Here is a 20,199-nt window from a genome sequence, read left to right as displayed (position 1 = left end):
CAACCATCTCGTCCTCCGTCGTCCTCTTCTCCTTGTGCCCTCCATCTTCCCCAACATCAAGGTCTTTTCCAGGGAGTCTTCTTTTCTCATGAGGTGGCCAAAGTCTTGGAGCCTCAGCTTCAGGATCTGTCCTTCCAGTGAGCACTCAGGGCTGATTTCCTTCAGAATGGAGAGGTTTGATCTTCTTGCAGTCCATGGGACTCTCAAGAGTCTCCTCCAGCACCAGAATTCAAAAGCATCCATTCTTTGGCGATCAGCCTTCTTTATGGTCTTCTTTATGCAGAATGTAGGCACCCTATACAGTGGTGCCTCGCAAGATGAAATTAATCCGTTCCGCGAGTCTCTTCGTCTTGCGGTTTTTTCGTCTTGCGAAGCACGGCTATTAGTGGCTTAGTGGCTATTAGCGGCTAAGCGGCTATTAACGGCTTAGCAGCTTTAAGAAAAAGGAAACAAACTCGCAAGAACTCGCAAGACGTTTCGTCTTGCGAAGGAAGCGCATAGGGAAATTCGTCTTACGGAACGACTCAAAAAACGGAAAACCCTTTCGTCTTGCGAGGCATTCGTCTTGCGAGGCATTCGTCTTGCGGGGCACCACTGTACAGTAGTGTCTCGCAAGACGAAATTAATTCGTTCCACGAGTTTTTTCATCTTGCGATTTTTTTCGTCTTGCGAAGCACGGTTTCGGAAAAGTTTTGGAAAAGCTTCAAAAATCACCAAAGTCTTTAAAAACCTCAAAAAAGGCTACCACACCGCGTGCTATGAGTTGCTCCTCGAAGTCAAGTCGCAACTGTATTAACGGTGTTAAGAAAAAGGAAACAAACTTGCAAGACGTTTCCGTCTTGCGAAGCAAGCCCATAGGGAAAATCGTCTTGCGAAGCAGCTCAAAAAACCAAAAACCCTTTCGTCTTGCGAGTTTTTTTGTCTTGCGAGGTACCACTGTATACAGAAAGGAGCAAACCAGTGATATTTTAGGGAGCAGGCTTACATCATAGGAGCCTACACAACACACAAACACTGTTGCTGTATGTAGGTTTTATTTTATTTTAATCTTATATTTTGGAAATTTACATCCAGCCCCCCCCCACTTAAATTTATTGGGGGGGGGGGGCAAGAGAGTGTGGCCCTAAGCTATAGCTTGTTTAGTTTATAGGTAAATCCCACACTGGCCGCGCGCCTTATATTTTTCATTTCCCGCCCCTCTCATTATGCTGCCTAGTAATTCATTTTCTCAACTTCGCCCTCCGCCCTGAGACCTTTGGGCTGAAAGGCGGTAGACGAATCTTAATACCCAAAGGTAATAATAATAATAATAAAATGGGCGGGAACTGCTCCGGCCCTTCCGCTCCCTCAGGCGCTCGCCTCCCCGGCGTCTCCTTCGCCCCGCCGCTGCCGCCCGTGAGAAAGGGCGAGGCCTGCCCCTCGGGGCCCGATCCTGAGGAGAATTCTCCTCAGGCGCCTCGCGGCGGGGCGTGGGCCTGGGAATGGCGGGGAGGAGGAGGAGGAAGAAGAGGCGGCCATTCCTTCTTCCCGCCTCCTTCCTTCTCCTCCTCCTCCCTCTCACAGCCGGGTCTGGAGTGCCAGGCAGGCAGGCAAGGGGCCCTTGAAGGCGCCTCACGCTGCCAGCCGCCTGGCCCTGCGCGACCCAGAGGAGGCGAGGACGACGGGGTAAGGGAGGGCGGGAAGGGGGCGGCCATTGGGGGGGCCGAAACCAAATAATAGAGTTCATGGGGAAAGTTCATGGGTTTTTGGGGGGAGGAAAGGGGGGGCGTTGTTGTTTTAGGAAGCTCTGGGGAATTGGGGGGGCTCTTGGGGTTTTTTTGGGGGGAAGGGGGTGTTAGGGAAACTCTGGGGGTCCCTCTCTCTCCCCACTCACAGGGGGAAATAATAAGAATAATAATAAGGGCGTCGGGAGAAGGCGGGATGCAACACAAGCCGAAGTTAGGTTGTGAAAAGAAAGTCACTTTGCAAAAATGCAACAGGGCGCATATATATGCGCCCTGTTGCATTTTTGCAAAGTGACTTTCTTTTCTATATGTGTGTGTATGTGTGTATGTATATGTATATATATATATATATATATATATATATATGTATATGTATATATAACACAAAGCAACTTGTTGCTTTATCATTTCTTTCTTTTCAATATATATATGTATGTGTATATTAATATAATATATATACATATGTGTGTGTGTGTATATATATATATGTGTGTGTGTGCGCGTGTGTGTATATGTGTATATATATATATATGTATATATAACAAAGCAACTTGTTGCTTTATCATTTCTTTCTTTTCAATATATATATATATGTATGTGTATATTAATATAATATATATACATATGTGTGTGTGTGTGTGTATATATATATATATATATATATATGTGTGTGTGTGTGTGTGTGTGTGTGCGTGCGTGTATGTATATATGTATATATATAAAAAACACAAAGCGACTTGTTGCTTTATCCTTACAGCATTCCCTCCTTGCCTTTCGCCGAACGGCTGTCTTAAAACGCCGATGTTACACTTTGCAAAATGCAGCGAGCTAAAGTTACTTTGCAAAAGGCAACAAGCTGAAATTATTTTGCAAAATGCAGCGAGCTGCGGTTATTTTGCATTGCATTAGATTGTTGTAAGATGTACATCTTTTGTTTCTTCAGCTTGTCAACCGCCTTGAGTATTGTAAGACAGAAAGACGGTATTCAAATTAAAAATGATGATGATGATGAAAGCACGATAGGTATTTGCAAAATGCAACCTTGACGCTGTTTTTCTTGATGTGAGCGTGCATCTCTATATATAATCAGAAGCAGAAAGGGTGCAAATCAAGATAACATAATTTTGTAAAATGCAATATTTATATTGGTTGCTTTTTGCAAAACAACATTGTCCCAACACAGTTTCTTTTCTGTGTATGGGTCTCTTTTTCCTTTTCTCCTTCTCCCTCCTGGTCTGTCCCTGCTGCGAGGGTACCAGCTGGTTTGCTCAGCCTCCTTGGCTCCTTCAACAAACTTCTCTCTCTCGCCCCCCCCCCCCCCCCCCGCACACACCGGTGCTGGTTTTATTTTTATTTTTATTTCCTCCTCCCAAAGCCGCTCCAGCAAACCACGCCAGAGGTGAGGAGCTGTTTTCGTCTTTTTTTGGCTCGGGTTTGTGTCTCTTGGCCCAACACATTTGCTTTTTTTCCTTAGCTCTTCTTCCCTCCCTTGGAAGTCCAGTGTTTTGTTTTTGTTTTTAAGGAAAAAGTTTTAGGATCCTCGAAAAGTTTCCTTTTGCCATCTCAAGGGGCTTAAGGGGGGGGGTGTTAAAATTTGGCCTGGCTTCTTAAAAATAATTTTTATTGGGTTTTCAAGAATAAAATAGGTAAGCAGCGTAAGTTATATTTTGAATAAAGTATGCTGATACAATTGCATTGCACTATTCTACTGCCTTCGCCCTGCAGAAAAATGGAACTTTTAAGAACATTGTAAGCTCCTTTTAACCACTTTAGCTGGCTCCGAGTTCCTAGCATGTGAGTGGCAAAGAGGATCCTTTTATTATGGGTGAATGAGTGTGAAGGTAATTTCTGAGCAGCTTAAAGATGCCCTCTGAAATGTGTCTGGGTGGGTAAAAAAAGCACCTACTTTTGAGTAACATACTTCTCTGTTTTATGGAACTAAGAAACATAGGTTCAAGCAGGTGTTACGGATTAATTTTCAGCATCCCCGCCCCTCCCCAAATAGCAATTTTTTACTGGTTTTTATGCCTCGAAGTTTTTAGGGCCAGAGTGCCTTTCAGGAGAGAAAGGTCCATGGCCATCTGCAGCAGCGTGCCTGAAGCCAACGCTATAAACAGGTTTCTCAAAATTCAGCGCAGTCTTGCCAGGTTGTTGTTAGCTAACATTATCAGGGCATTCTCAGGTGTGTTTTTCTAAAACCTAGAATGCTAGCAACAGAAAATTTGTGATGGGGGGTGGAAGTACACTGTTAGCAGTCTGTGCGAGTGATATTCCTCCAGTAAGCATCCCGTAGCCATTGCTGAGGTCCAGAAAGCTGCTCTTAAGTGCTTATAACCAAGAGGGTGACATAAAGGACATTCCACGTTTCCTTAGCTTGCTCCAAACCCATCCTGGTTTTGATTAATCAACCTTTGCCAGCTTCAGGCATGTGGAAGAAGCTCCCTAGCTAGGGAGCCAGTTTCTGGAAATGATGTAAGGACCCCTCCAGATGTCCTTTTTTATTGCACATGCATGATGATTCGTGCTCATGATGCTATTGGGGCAGTCATACAATATCTCACTTTATTTCCCCCCCTTTAAATTTTTTTAATTGGTTTTTCAAAATTTTAAACATTTTCACTTTAACCCTTTCTAAACATTAAAATAAAAGGTTCTTTCAAACCTTCGGACCTCCTTCCCTTCCCTTCCTCCATGGGTTCCATATTCAAAGAAATTAGATGCAGAAAAAGAATATAATTTCTATCTGTTGTATACCCATAATTACCAAAGTTCATTTCACATTACAAGTGTCACTGTATGCCTGCCAATGATTTTAACTGTTTACAGTGGTATTTTAAATATATTAAAAATTTATTCCAGTCTTTTGAAAATACTTGATCTTCCTGATTTCTGATCTTTCCCATCAGTCTCGCCATCTCTGTGTACTCCGTCATCTTGGTCTGCCGTTCTTTTCTGGTGGATAGTTCTTCCTCCTTCTATCTCTGGGCTAGAAGCATTCTTGCTGCCGTGGTTGCAGACATGAAAAGTATTTTGTCTTCTCTTGGTGTTTCTTCACCTATTATACCTAACAGAAAAGCTTCTGGTTTTTTAACAAAAGGTTTCTTAAACATTTTCTTTAACTCACTATATATCGTTTCCCAGGAAGCTTTTACCACTCTGCAAGACCACCACATATGGTAGAAGGTACCCTCTTTCCCTTTACATTTCCAACACAGATTTGAACTAGTTCTGTACATTTTCAGAATTCTACTCAGTGTTAGATACCAACAGTACATCATTTTCATATAGTTTTCCTTCAACAAACAGCACGCAGTAAATTTTAGATCCTCTTTCCATAACTTTTCCCATGATGAAAATTGGATATTATATCCAAAATCTCTTGCCCAGTGAATCATCACTGCCTTAACTTCTTCATCTTTTGGATACCATTCTAAAAGTAATTTGTACATTCACATTATTTCCCAACAGATCTATTTCAGACCTCGACCTCTGTGTATCAAAACCTTTTTTCTTATGTACTTTAAAGACATTGTTTAATTGATGATACTGTAACCAATCTGTTAATAACTATGTCTTCAAATGTTTTCAATTTTAGTTGGCCTTCTGCTGTTAACAAATCTTTGAGTGGACACTTACAATATCCCACTTTCAATACTGTTCGCGCATGCAAACATTTTGCAGTGGTCACCTCATTTTCAGTCAGTGCCTATCCTCTGATTTCCTGCTGAACTCCTGTAACTTTTTATACCAATTACAATGCTGCTTGCCGTTCATAAACATGTGGCACTCATCTTGTTCTTTATTCAAAAGCCTTGTTTTGTAAATGTATACCTCTAGACACCCAGTGTTGAGAAACAGTTTGGGGTTGTGTTAAAACACGTTCTCATTATTTTTAAATTGGAGGCAGTAATCTTTGCATCAGCTTCCCAGCTAGAACTTCCCCCTCCTACTTTTTAGCCACAATTCATTTATTTCAGGTCCTGTCCTTTCTCACTAAACCTTGATTAGAATTCAAAGTGTGAAGCTTTCTTTTTCAAAAAGTTTGAAGTCTATAGAAAAGTAGTCTGATTATTCAAGAACGGCTTTTGACACATGCTGGACTGAGTGTGGAAAACCCACAGAGAAAACAAAAAACTGTTTTAGGAGCATGTGGTAAGGATGAAAGAGACCTAATTTCTGCTTCTGTAAATGTAGATGCTTCAATTGCTGCCTTTTTTATATTTCAGTGCTGTCTGAAAGTTCCAGAAATCTCCCTCTTTCAAGAAAGATGAGGTTGTGGTACTACACAGCGGCGGCACTTATTAGTCTGCTGTTCTTCTGGGTCCCATCCTCAATGTGCTGCAACAAGGCTCTCTGTGCAAGCGATGTCAGCAAGTGTTTAATACAGGTAGGAGGGAATACAGTTTTTGTCGCGAATGGGTAGGAAAGTACAGGTTGGCTGTTAACAGCATGAATTGATGTGATGAATAAGCAATCCTGAAATAAGAAGCAAAATAAAAATGAAGTTTGTGTCGGCACGAACGGGAGTTTTTGTCTCTACCTTTCTTCCAAATGTTCATTTGTCTTACAACAAATAAAAAATCAGCCTTACAGTGGATAATATTGTGGAGTCAAACTGATTAATTAGATGAATTGCCACTCTAACATGCATTTCGTGCCTTTAATCTATTTTCTCTTCCCCGTAGTATGAGCTTATTTGGGGAATGAATGCAAAACCTTACCTTCTTTTCTCATAGTAGGGTATAGCGAATCCCCAGCCTACTCAGTGTAGGCATATTGAAATCGATGAACCTAAGGTAACCATAGTCCAGTAGCACCTTAGAGACCAACTAAATTTGTTCTGGGTATAAAGCTTATACCTAGAACAAGCTTAGTTGGCCTCTGAGGTGCTACTGAACTATTTTTTGACTGCGTCAGACCAACACAGCTTCCTACCTGAATCTAAGTTAACCATGTCCATTGTAGGGCAAGCATTAGCTATAGCCCTTGAACAATATACAATGTAGGCGTTGGCAGATTTAGCTTTCTGAGATAAAAGTTAAATATCTGTAGGAGACTGAATGTGCTGCGGTGAGAATAATGAAATAATGATGAATTGAAACTGCAGTAATGAAATTACTGTTTACCATAACAGACAGGTCGTCAGAAGTTGCAATTTCAGAATAGTAATGCACTAATGGAATATGCTGGGTGGTATTCAGTGCTAATCCTAGTCAGAGTAGACCAGGGGTGGCCAACTCCCATTAAACTGTGATCTACTCTCAGAGTTAAAACTGGCAGTGATCTACCCCCTGTTTTGGGGGGTTCAGGTCAAATTTGTTGAGGTATTTTTTGGGAGGAAGAAAGTCCAGTTTTTTAGGGGTTCAGGGCAAATACGTTGAGCTTTTCTTAGGGGAGACAAACTTGTTGAGCTTCTTTGGGGGAGCCAGTGATCTACTGGTAGATCACGATCTACCTGTTGGACGTGCCATTAACCCATCCGAGTTAATGGAGATCACTAATTTAGGTTTATTATTTTCAGTGGGTCTACTAAGTTGAATACAGCCCAGTGAAAAATTATAGGATGGGCTAGCCACAGTGACTGGTGCTCTCCCAACTTCCTGGCTGGACTATCGTAATGCACTCTTTGTGGAGCTGCCCTTGAGGACTGTTTGGAATATACAATTAACTCGAGACCACAGTGGCCGAAATGTTAACCTGTGCAGCCAGAATCAAGTAACACCCCTTCTGAAATGTTGGCAGTGGCTCCCTCTGGACAGAATGCAAAGTGTTGGTGTTGACATGCGAATCCCTAAATGACTTGGGGCCCAAATACCTGAATTAGTGCCTCGCCCTGCAACAACCTTGCTGCTCTTAGACCTGGAGGGAAGGCCCTTTTCATCATCACCTAGCCAGGAGTAGTGCATTATGTGGCGAAAACAGGACGGGGCCTTTTTCGTGGCAGTGGCTATGGGGTGCCTTCTCCCTTGCTTTTGTCATTTGGGTGCCAAGTAAAAATTCAACTTCCCCAGCCTTTGGGAAATTAATAGGAATTTATTCTCTGCTGCAAGTGGGAGAACTGAGGTCGTGGCCCCCTGAGCACAGGCTGATTCCCCCCCCCCCCCCGTTTTAATCATTGAACTGAATTGGTTTCATTGCAGTGTCGTTTTTATTGTTATGAAGGGCAGGCTAAACAATTGCTTATAAAAATAAAATTCAGCAACTGCTGATGTGTGGGAATCATAGTTCCTAGAAATCAATGATGACCCAACACAGTTAAACAGGAGCGTCTCCTTAAAACATGATTCTGTTTCTTTCGCAAAGGGTAATCTCAGAATAACCCTTCAAGTTACCGTGTGAGTTACCTTGAGGGCACTCTGCTCTGAATCTTGTTTGTATGCGCAAGCTTAGAGAAGAGTGACTCACAAGAAGGAGAAGCCCAAGACTTGCTAATTAAAGGGTTGGCTACACCCACCACCCTATTTTTAAAAATGTGTATTTAACTTGAGCAATATTAAACATACCATGCAAAAACTCCGATTACATAGAATTGAACCCAGGGGTAATCTAGTCCTTGCGATGCAGGAAACGCTTATATGCTAGGTTGTCTTTATATAATTTTATTTTTTTTAAAAATGAGATGAGGCAAGTGCTAAGGTTTTTGATATGATAATCAGCTAATTCAGAAGATACCGAGACATTGTGTAAAGTGAAGGCGAGGTCATATTCAGCGCTTAGAGTGCAAAAACCTTAGTTAAGCCAATTTTAGTTATGCTGAATCCATGTCTCTGATTCTTTGTATATTTCTGCCGGTGGGAAATGCCGCTCCTATTATGTAAAACACAATGTGTAAAATAGCCATGGTAATTGTTGTTGGCAACCATCTGTCTTGAGAGGCAATGGAGTACCATAGTACAGTGGTACCTCGGGTTACATACGCTTCAGGTTACATACGCTTCAGGTTACAGACTCTGCTAACCCAGAAATAGTGCTTCAGGTTAAGAACTTTGCTTCAGGATGACAACAGAAATCGTGCTCTGGTGGCGCAGCGGCAGCAGGAGGTCCCATTAGCTAAAGTGGTGCTTCAGGTTAAGAACAGTTTCAGGTTAAGTACGGACCTCCGGAACGAATTAAGTACTTAACCTGAGGTACCACTGTACTTTTAATTTTGAAACTTGACACACTTCAACATGGGGGGCTTATGGGGGGGAAAGCATCCTTCAGTATTGCTGGCTATGTTTGATGGGTCATGCTTGGGTCCCTTTGAAACTCATGGAACATTCAAATCTGATTTAAGAGGAACGGATATGACCAACTTTTTGTAGGTTGAAGATTCCATGTATAATGAAAGCAGGTCCCTGAACTCAATATGCGGGAAGATGATTAAGCAAGATCCATTGCTCTAAATTCTTTCACTCTGTGAAGTAGAAGAGGCTGCGTTCATTATACTGCCTTTTCCAGAATGTGGGAAGGATGATCTGCATAAATATTTATTTTATCAGCTCTGTAACAGATGTGAATGAGATCAACAGTTTCTTGTCTTGAGACATGTTGCATTTGTGTTGTGGCCCTGGATGAGTCTTTTAAATATCCTGTTAGTCATTTCTTCTTCGCTGAGAACTTTGGCTTTAATAAAGTTCTTGGCAGTCTGCACGTTAACCCATATATAGTTTATGTCAGGCTTCCTCAACCTCGGCCCTCCAGATGTTTTTGGCCTACAACTCCCATGATCCCTAGCTAGCAGGACCAGTGGTCAGGGATGATGGGAACTGTAGTCTCAAAACATCTGGAGGGCCGAGGTTGAGGAAGCCTGGTTTATGTGTATCACAGTGAGCTAGCAGGGGGAGAAACTAGAGCTATGCAATATAGCTTGCGTACATCCTACTTTATTTTAAACAATATATATACTTCCACTGGTGAGAATTTCATTAAATAATACATGGTAATTTTGCATAGCAGAAGTTGCTGTGCTTCCAAATGGCAGTGGAGTCAAAAAGATGATTTCTGTTATCTGCACAGTACATAGCAAATGTGCGATTAAATACAGCCCCTCTTAAATAATGGTTTGTGTGGCTGTTTTTGCAATTGTATATGGATAAGGAGAGCCAGTGTGGTGTAGTGGTTAAGAGCGGTGGACTCGTAATCTGGTGAACCAGGTTCGCTTCCCTGCTCCTCCACATGCAGCTGCTGGGTGACCTTGGTCTAGTCACACTTCTTTGAAGTCTCTCAGCTCCACTCACCTCACAGAGTCTTTGTTGTGGGGGAGGAAGGGAAAGGAGAATGTTAGCCGCTTTGAGACTCCTGAAGGGGAGTGAAAGGCAGGATATCAAATCCAAACTCTTCTTCTTCTCTTCCTCCTCCTCCTCCTCCTCCTCCTCCTCCTCCTCCTCCTCTCCAGGCTGGTGCTTAATTGCAGATGTATTTTGCAACATATTTTTGACACAATAATGCCTTGGTGGTGGATTTATTCTGTTCTATGATTCCCCACCGCCCCCCACCGCCAATGTTACCACATTATTGCTGTCTGGAGAGTCTATAGTGCAACAAAAGTGTGGGGGGGACACACAACAAAGCAGAATATTTGTTTCCTATGTACGTTCCTAACAAAGCTTCCTATGTGTGTTCCTATCTGTGGTAGTTGTGGGGGAAGGCATTTGTCTCCCGTGGTATTTTATGCACAGAAATACCTAAATGGTGTGTTGTGTTTCCAGGAGCTGTGTCAATGCCGGCCTGTTGAAGGGAACTGCTCCTGTTGCAAGGAGTGCATGTTGTGTCTGGGTACACTGTGGGACGAGTGCTGTGACTGCGTTGGTAAGTTCATTCGTTCTTTATCACCTAATACGGCCTTGGCTGCTTCAGATACTCATGTCAACTGCTTTGGATCTGTGGCTCTTAAGAGCCATGTCAATACAATGGAGCAGAGCATACACAGAATCCAGGGCTTTAGGGCAGTGGGTTCCCAATTGGTGGTCTACGGGACCCTCTAGAGGACTGAGGAGTGGCTCCAACGCCTCCTCTGGTAGATCTGGGCGTTCTCCATCAAGCCTCTGCCTGGAGGGGCCCCCTCAAGGAGATCCCCAGCATTGGATTCAGGGAACCCTGCCTGCTACTCAGGGTCCTCGCCGTTTGGGGTGTCTGGTTCATCATGTCTGGCGCCATGTCAGGGCTAGCCATGGCACTCACCAGAAAAAAAGTAGGGTATAAAGGTAAAGGGACCCCTGACCATTACGTCCAGTCGTGACCGACTCTGGGGTTGCGGTGCTCATCTTGCTTTATTGGCCGAGGGAGCCTGCATACAGCTTCCGGGTCATGTGGCCAGCATGACTAAGCCGCTTCTGGCGAACCAGAGCAGCGTATGGAAACGCTGTTTACCTTCCCACCGGAGCGGTACCTATTTATCTACTTGCACTGTGCTTTCGAACTGCTAGGTTGGCAGGAGCAGGGGCTGAGCAACGGGTGCTCACCCCGTTGCAGGGATTCGAACCGCCGACCTTCTGATTGGCAAGCCCTAGACTCCGTGGTTTAACCCACAGCGCCACCCGCGTCCCTAGGGTATACCCATGAGCTAGATTTACAGTCATACCTCGAGTTACAGACGCTTCAGGTTGCGTTTTTTCAGGTTACGGACGCTCTGAAACCCAGAAGTATCAGAATGGGTTACTTCCAGGTTTTGGCAATCGCGCATGTGCAAAAGTGCTAAGTCGCGCATGCGCAGAAGCACCAAATCGCAACCCGCACGTTCTCAACCCGAGCATCCACTGTATTAGGGAAGGAGAAACAGCTCTGCACGTCTGTGTCTATGGTCCAGTTCGTATGTTGGAAGAGCGATATAGTTGCTGCTGCCCTATGAGCTGAATCATGCGCTATTCCAGTAACTTCCCCAAACAGGAACCACAGGACTGAGGTGCATGACGTCGCTCTTCCCCACATCAAGGGTGACTTGTTCCATAGAAGGGAGGGGGCAGCAGTGGTGTGTCAAAGAACTTGGTTGTTCATCCAACCTGTGTTCCACTTCACAAGCATACAGGGGAGATTAATTTCGCTGAACCACACTGTTTTGGTAATTCATGAATTGAGCCCCCTACTAGACCCTTCCCTGCCCCGCTGATTAAGTTTCCTTATGGCCGATGTTTCAGAGCCTTGTGGCTTATTTATGCAGTATTTCAAGCTGCTGTAGGCCAAACGGAGATGATGTTGATTTTTACCATATTTGTATCTGTCAGCCTGTTCTCCTGACCGCTGACCCAAATCCCGAATTTACACAGCCGAGGGTTATTTTGGCTAAATAGTCTGTTTTTTCATGCTGTCTCCTGGGATGCATGTGAAGTGGGGAGAGGGTGTCATGTGCAGAAGTTAATGATTCCCTGCATCTCCTCCACCTTGGGCTGGCCATCATTCAGCGCACCCCAGGGGGCAACGGCACACTGGTTGAAAACGACTGGTGTAAAATAGTGGGGGGCCTGCAGAATAAATGGATTGTGATGCTATTTTTGTAGTTTAGCAGTCAAATACAACAAAACAATTCTTCAGAATTTAGTTTCTACATCCTGTTACATCCTGTTAATTCGTACAATCCGGAATGAATTAAGTACTTAACCCGAGGTACCGCTGTATTAATAATATAGTCATACCTTGGGTTACAGATGCTTCAGGTTGTGTTTTTTCGGGTTACAGACCGCCGAAACCTGGAAGTACTGGAACAGGTTACTTCCGGGTTTCGGCAGTTGCATAGAAGCGCTAAATTGCACTTTGCGCATGCGCAGAAGGGCTGAATTGCAACCCGCGCGTGCACAGATGTTCCGCTGCAGGTTGCGAATGCTGCGCATGGCTCACACTCGCAACCCGAGTGTCCACTGTACTTTTAAAGTGTGTGTATGAGAGAGAGAGAGAGCGCGCGCGCACACACGTTGTGTTTGGGAAAGTAATCCGTGTGCTATTATTACCCTAAAGTAAGATGCTGGTGAGTTTGTACAGATGTGTTTTTCAAAGTGCATTAAATGAGGAAAGTGATACTTTCAATAGAGCTTTCATGCATGTGGCATGGAGTATATTTAGCTATGCCGTGAAATGGAAGCAGTGTCTCATGTGTCATTGACTATGTGCTTATGTCACACCTTTGGCTAGTGAAGTTGCTTCTGTAATTCTGGCAAGAGATTAAACTCCTAGGTGAACAAAATTGCATTCTTGAATTGTGATCAAAGAAGCTGCACAAATTGGATACTTTCCCAAGAAAAGGTGATTTGTAATTTCATCCTGTGTCCCAAGGAGACAAAAAGGGCTTTGGTGTCTGTGAGACAGAATAAGAAACGTGAGGTTCATAGTGTGTCCTCCCCCACCCCAATAAAAGCTGCTTACCCTTTTCCACCAGGCTTAAATGGAAGGTGATGTCTTGGTATTTTTTGCTACTTAAAGCACATTGCTGTAATCCAGCCTTAAGGTTACTAGTGCATGTACTACTACAGTGTTGAAGTTATCCTGATCCAGATGTGCTGATGGATGGAAGCTGGTAAAAGACACCTTGTCTAACGGAAAAGCTTTATCCTGGAATATCTCCAAGCTATGTGCTTGCTCCTTTAAAGGGATTAGCCATGCTACAGACTCAAGCATCACCCAAAATAAGTACAGTGGTACCTCGGGTTACATACGCTTCAGGTTACATACGCTTCAGGTTACAGACTCCACTAACCCAGAAATAGTACCTCGGGTTAAGAACTTTGCTTCAGGATGAGAACAGAAATCGTGCTCTGGCGGCGCGGCGGCAGCTGGAGGCCCCACTAACTAAAGTGGTGCTTCAGGTTAAGAGCAGTTTCAGGTTAAGAACAGACCTCTGGAACAAATTAAGTACTTAACCCGAGGTACCACTGTACCTGGAAGGTGAAAGGGGCAAGATGAACTTTTTATGTAAACTGTCTTGAGGGCTTTTCTACATTGTAAAGCGGTGTATGGTATGAAATAAATAAATAACCTTCAGGTCTTACCAGCGCTCCCCACTCATGATTTGAAGTTGAACATTTCGCCTTTCCAAAAAATGTTGCTTCTTATAGGTGCCTTTTCTTTTCATTTTGCTCACCTCCAGGTATGTGCAACCCTCGCAATTATAGCGACACGCCTCCCACGTCCAAGAGCACCGTCGAGGAACTGCACGGGCCGATCCCCTCGCTTTTCCGAGCGCTTACAGAAGGGGACACCCAGCTGCACTGGAATATTGTCTCGTTCCCCGTCGCGGAAGAGCTGTCCCACCACGAGAACCTGGTCTCCATTTTAGAGTCGGTGAACCACCCCCAGCACCAGAACGTCTCCGTTTCAAGCAACAACGTCCACACGCCGTTCTCCAGCGACAAAGGTAAGCAGGCTGCTGTGTGAAAACTGAGCTCCTAGAATTGGGGTTGAGATTGTGTTCATTTGGAAAAGAGAGGAAGGAAGAATGATGCGTTAGCTGCTGTTTTAAAGTACAGTGGTACCTCTGGTTACGTACTTAATTTGTTCCAGAGGTCCGTTCTTAACCTGAAACTGATCTTAACCTGAAGCACCTCTTTAGCTAATGGGGCCTCCCGCCGCTGCTGCGCAATTTCTGTTCTCACCCTGAAGCAAAGTTCTTAACCGGAGGTACTATTTCTGGGTTAGCGGAGTCTGTAACCTGAAACGTATGTAACCCGAGGTACCACTGTACAGGCAAGTGTTGTCACAGTTCCAAAGTTTGGGGTTATGCCTGGTCCACGGATTATGGTGAATCGCTACCTACATTTGAATCCCATGGCTTCCCTCAGAGAGACCTGGGAACTGTAGTTTGGTCAGGGTGCTGGGAACTGTAGTTCTGTGAGAGGGTAAACTGTTGCTCCCAGGATTTTTTGGGAGAAAAGCTTTAAAATCAGGGGTCAGCAAACTTTTTCAGCAGGGGGCCGGTCCACTGTACCTCAGATATTGTGGGGGGCCGGACTATTTTTTTTTGGGGGGGGGGAATGAACAAATTCCTATGCCCCACAAATAACCCAGAGATGCATTTTAAATAAAAGCACACATTCTACTCATGTAAAAACATGCTGATTACTGAACCGTCCTGGCTTTTGGGATTCAGAATTTTTTCTTCTTCTTCTTTTCATCTTCCAAAAACTAGGGGCGTCTTATGGTCTGGTGCGCCTTATAGAGCGAAAAATACGATACGTTGTGTCTGCAACCAATGGGTCTTTCGAACTGATTTTTAATATTTAGTGTTGTGTTTACTTTCTCTGCTGTATCGCAGCCCAAGGTCTCCAGAGAAGGGGGGGGGGGAGATAAATTGATAAGAGCAGGCATCCCCAAACTCGGCCTTCCAGATGTTTTGGGACTACAACTCCCATCATCCCTAGCTAACAGGACCAGTGGTCAGGGATGGTGGGAATTGTAGTCCAAAAACATCTGGAGGGCCGAGTTTGGGGGTGCCTGGATAAGAGTGTGCAGAGCAGGAGACAAAGATTATACTGATTTTGCTACTGCAGTAATTCCACACGGGACATACCGTATTTTTCGCTTTATAAGACACACTTTCCCCCTCCTAAAAAGTAAGGGGAAATGTGTGTGCGTCTTCTGGAGCGAATGCAGGCGGGAGGCTCTGCTCAGCGCTCCCTTCAAAGAGCTGCGTGGAGCATGTGTGCGGCTCTTGGAGGCTTTTCCCCGAGGAGGGCTGCCCTTCTCCCTCCTCGGGGAAAAGCCCCCAAGAGCCACACACACGCTCCGCACACTCTTTAAAGGGAGTGCGGCTCTTGGGGGAGCCCTAGCCATGCGCAGCCTCTCTCGGGCAGGCGATGAAGGCTCCCCTTGCCTGGGAGAGGCTGCGCGCCGCTATCCCATAAGCCAGGACAGCAAGCGGGATCGCTGCGCAGCGATCCCGCTTGCTGTCCTGGCTTCTGGGATTCAAAATATATTTTTTTCTTGTTTTCCTCTTCCAAAAACTAGGTGCGTCTTATGGTCTGGTGCGTCTTATAGAGCGAAAATACGGGACTTTATTTTAAACGTTATTTCAAAACTGACAGAGGTGTGTTTGGATCAAGGGAAAAGCTGTTCCATTCACCCTGAATTAAGCTGGAAATTAAGTTATTGGTTCCATTGTCTGAATGATTGGCAGCTTGAGCTTTTCTCAGCAGACTAAAGTGCCTTTCTCGCTCTCTTCGTTTAGAAGCCACGTGCACGGTGGTTTACTTCGATGACTGTATGTCGGTACATCAGTGCAAGAGTTCCTGCGAATCTATGGGAGCATCAAAATACCGATGGTTTCACAACGCCTGCTGCGAATGTATTGGACCAGAGTGTATAGACTATGGCAGTAAAACTGTAAGATGCACAAATTGTATGTTCTGAAGCCAGAAGCTGAATCTTCTTCTTCTTTTTTTTCATAGACACCAAAGTTATTTTTTTATTGATAAAGATTGAGCTTGGGAGGATTGCTTGAGAGTGGAATAGTTGAAACGCAGAGATGTACAAAATCTTAAAACCTGTAATTCCAACCCCATTCCCTCTAAATAAGGTAATACAGTGTTAACTAGCAAATGTGTGTTTTCTTAAAATATTAACCAGGCTTATTAGAGTTTTATTTGATTTGAATATGCCAACTTATGTACAGGGTCGTCTCATTAAGGAGAGGAGCATGAAACTTCACAGAAATTGCAATTGGATCCAGAAATCTATAAACTCTGGAATTTCCCCAAAATTTCAGATTTGGACTGGCGTGTAGCTTGATGCAGCGCGACACACAGATTTCTATCATGATAGGTATTTTTGAAAGTAGGATGGCAGTTACATGAAAGTCTCCATCCATCACCATTTGCTTAAAAGAAGGAAAGAATCAATATTTTTTAGATCAAAATATGTGTCCTCTTCTTTGTTTCTTGCTCTAGTTCAAAAAAAGAGAACATCCATCAATTGATAATTAAAATATAAATCATAGTGAACTCAGAAATAACTGATATGTAAGCAGCAAGGAAGAGATTTGGACGAAATGCAGTTGCGTCAGGATCTTTTGCTATTTTTCTTTATTATGTACAAATCTTACTGAGGCTCAATAAAGTATATTTTTTAAAAGCCAGCTAATTCTATTTTTATAAAATTTATATACTTGACACTTTGTGTTGCGCCCTCTTTTCTACTGTAGCTTTTAATAATATACTGTTTAGAGTTAACGAGTTCGCCGAGTCACCATTGGCAATCCTTACACTGAAACCGTAGGTTCTTAGACTCACAGAATTGTAGAGTTGGAAGAGGGACCCCAAGAATCATCTAGTCTAACCCCCTGCAATGCTCTTTCCCACACAGGCATTTTGTACATGATCCTAGGAAACACAAATAGGTTGCACAGGGGGAGAATGCTTCTGTTATCCAGAAGTGTTTTACCAAGAAAATGGTTCATTCTCTTAATTTTGAGCCAACAATCGGCCAATATGCAGAGTTGGCATCTGTCGAGACAGTAGAAGACTTCTTGATTTTTAAATTGCTTTGGTACCAATCCAACCCACCCTGCGACTTGTTGCCTTAAGAATTTGGGACTGACCCATCGACTAGAATTGGTTGGCTTCTGTCTCAGGAGACAATGAAGGAGTACGCCTCCAGGGGTGAAGTCAGACCATTGGAGAGTTACAGCACCTGCTGTGGCCGTAGAGACCGATACAGGAGAGACATGTTTTGTTGCAGCTGGGGAAGATGGAGACGTCCGGTTGTGCTGCTGCAGATGCACCAGGCCGTTTCTTCTCTGCTCTCCCAGCGGTCATTCCTCCTCTGGTCACACAACCTGACTGTCTCCAGCCACTGTTACCCAAAGAATTCTGGGAACTGTAGTTTTTGAGGGATGTATACACACAATGCATTTAAAACACTCCCCCCAAAGAATCCTGGGAACTCTAGTTTTCTCCCTACAGAACTACCATTCCCAGCACCCTTAACAAACTATAGCTCCCAGAAATATTATTTTTTGTGGTGGACGTGTGTGCTTTCCATGTATGGTGTGAACACAGTCTCAGTCCTGCCCTTACTGTTTTTAAACCAATCGTAATTCTTTCTGTTACACGTCTGTAAATCCTGAGACTTAGGTGAAAGGCAATTCATAAATCAACAGAAATTACGCCACCGCTTCCTTGAAAGAAGAATCTCTTCTGTCTTGGAATGTTTCATATTCTGCAATAAATGATCTTGCAGATCAATAACGAGTTGGATTTAGCCTATTCATTTTTCTTCTGTTGGATAGATATCTTTGGCAAAACTATGCGTACCATGTGCTCAGTTGACCTACTAAAGCTTAGAATTCTCTTTTCTGGCGGCTGAAAGTGACTATAGACATTATAGAACAATAACCCTACATCTAATAGCCTTCTTTCCTTGGGGAAAATGGAACTCTCAGTTAAGCCTTTCAGTTGCTGCTGTATTTAATGTGAAGCCACACTTTGAAAGGTGGAAAACATAAATGCATTGTAAAACTTGGTACTGTCCAATTCGTTGATGAGGAAATTTATGCAAATTGGATAATGAAAGCTAATTCAATAGCTTTGAAGGTACGGAAAATGTTTGACTTAAGAACATTCTACCTGTAAAACACTGTTACCTTAATGAAGCCAGGATTTTCTGCGTAAGAATCTGTTGGGGTGGATTCACGGGATCATCCTAATTGTATAAAGACTTTGAAGAGGAAAAAATAGATTTGAGGATAGTTTTATGTTTTGGTGATAAAGAGACATTTTAAAACCTTGAAATATTTCCTATTATGGATGGTCCAGTTGATCTGTAATATTGTCATTTATAATACTGCCTAGGAATCACCCTGCTGTGAGCTCTGTGTACATACAGTGAAATGATTTATATCAGTATTAAATGCATTTTCTTATATTTACCTGTTTCACTTGGTATTTTAATAAACAACACTATTTAGCTGTGTGGTTTTCTTTAATTGTGTTCTCATAAGTAACTGTAAGTTTAGACCTTTTAGTGGTTTTGCCACAGGGAAAGAATTACCGTATTTTTCGCACCATAGGACGCACTTTTTCCCTCCTAAAAAGCAAGGGAAAATGTGTGTGCGTCCTATGGAGCGAATGCAGGGGGGAGGCAGGCGGGAAAAGCCCCCAAGAGCCGCACACAAGCTCCGTGCGCTCTTGCGGGCTTTTCTCCAGGAGGGAGAAGGGACTGACTGGCCGCAGCAGTCCCTTCTCCCTCCTGGGGGAAAAGCCCCCAAGAGCGGCGCCCTCTTTAAAGGCTGTGCGGCTCCTGCAGGCTTTTCTACGAGGTGGGGGAATCCGCCCACCTCCCAGAAAACCCAGGAGAAGCCGCCCCGCCCCTTTAAAGAGCGTGCGGCTTCTGCGGGAGGTGGGGGAAGCTGCAGCAGATTCCCTCCTCCCGGGTTCCCTTTGAGGCGGCAATGTGGGAGGGGAGCAGCTTACACTCGTGTAAGCAGCTCCTCTCCCACTTTCCTCCTTCAAAGCAACTACGGAGGAGGGAAGGAAGAGGACCATGGATCCTCCGCTGCTGGAAGCTTCAGCAGATTCCCCCCTCCGTGATTGCTTTGAAGCAGGAAAGTGGGAGGGGGGCAGCTTACACTCGTGTAAGCAGCTCCTCTCCCACTTTCCTCCTTCAAAGCAACTACGGAGGAGGGAAGGAAGGGGACCATGGATCCTCCGCTGCTGGAGGCTTCAGCGGATTTCCCCCCCCCCCAGCTTAAGTGGGGTGGGGGAAGTGTGGCAGGTAGGGGGGTACCTACCTAGACAGTGAAGCCACATGTCTCTCCAATGAAAATTGGGAGTGGGCATTGTGTGAAGTGGCTGTGGATCTCCTGCCGCAGAACTGTAGGACTGTATAGAGTTGGGAGGGCCACCCGAGGGTCATCTAGCCCAGCCCCCTCACAATGTAGGAATCACAGCTAAAGAACGCCAGGCAGATGGTCCCCCAACCGCTGCTTAAAAGCCTCCAGTGGTGGAGACCCCAAACACCTTCCGAGGTCATAGAATTGCAGGGTTGGAAGGGAACCCCAGGAGTCATCTAGTCCAGCCCCGGTGGACAGCATGCGCAATCCATCCCGTTGCGCAAGACTAAAGATGCTGCGCAAGGCTAAAGAAGAAGCCAAGGCAGCGAGTGGGATGGATCGCGCTTGCTGCCTTGTCTTCTTCTTTAGCTGCACTGGAGAGGTTTAGCTCCTGGCTGGAGAGGTTGTGCAGCTATGGACCCCGCGCGCTGTCTTGGCTTCTTTGCTCTTTGGGGCTGGGGGGGGGGAACCCGGGCTTCCCCCGCAGCCCCGAGAAGGTCTGGGAGAAGTGGACAGGCTGCGTGCAGCCTGTCCGTTGCTCTTTGGGGCTGGGGGCGGAATAATATTTTTTCCCTTGATTTCCCCCTCTAAAAACTAGGTGCGTCCTGTGGTCCGGTGCGTCCAATAGAGCGAAAAATACGGTAGATGACCCAGTTTCACAACCAACCTGGTGGGAAAACTTGAATTTTGCAAATTTCTTCAGTGAGGGTTTTACAATTATTTTTTTTTGGGGGGGGGAATGTA

At 44.5% G+C, this 20,199-nt stretch overlaps 1 protein-coding gene across 3 annotated transcripts; it reads left to right on the top strand.

The window, feature by feature from the left end:
- Positions 1-1,515: 1,515 nt before the first annotated feature.
- On the top strand, positions 1,516-18,590 carry LOC114607255 (twisted gastrulation protein homolog 1). 3 transcript variants are annotated; one of them, XM_077936646.1, is made up of 6 exons: positions 1,516-1,665; positions 2,668-2,747; positions 5,951-6,111; positions 10,415-10,514; positions 13,780-14,046; positions 15,856-18,590. In XM_077936646.1, exons 3-6 carry the CDS (start codon positions 5,992-5,994, stop codon positions 16,035-16,037), a joined length of 669 nt encoding a protein of 222 aa, XP_077792772.1. In that variant the 5' UTR covers positions 1,516-1,665; positions 2,668-2,747; positions 5,951-5,991; the 3' UTR covers positions 16,038-18,590. The 3 variants fall into 3 exon arrangements, with proteins under 3 accessions (XP_077792772.1, XP_028606115.2, XP_028606113.2); XM_028750280.2 differs by lacking the exon at positions 2,668-2,747 and adding an exon at positions 5,320-5,422 and having other exon boundaries at positions 1,577-1,665; XM_028750282.2 differs by lacking the exon at positions 2,668-2,747 and having other exon boundaries at positions 1,539-1,665.
- Positions 18,591-20,199: the final 1,609 nt, after the last annotated feature.

The sequence above is a fragment of the Podarcis muralis genome, chromosome 12, assembly GCF_964188315.1.
Source record: "Podarcis muralis chromosome 12, rPodMur119.hap1.1, whole genome shotgun sequence".
Taxonomy (NCBI): Eukaryota; Metazoa; Chordata; class Lepidosauria; order Squamata; family Lacertidae; genus Podarcis; species Podarcis muralis.
The sequence above is the reverse complement of the archived record's forward strand: the minus strand, read 5'-3'. Positions and strand labels throughout refer to the sequence as shown.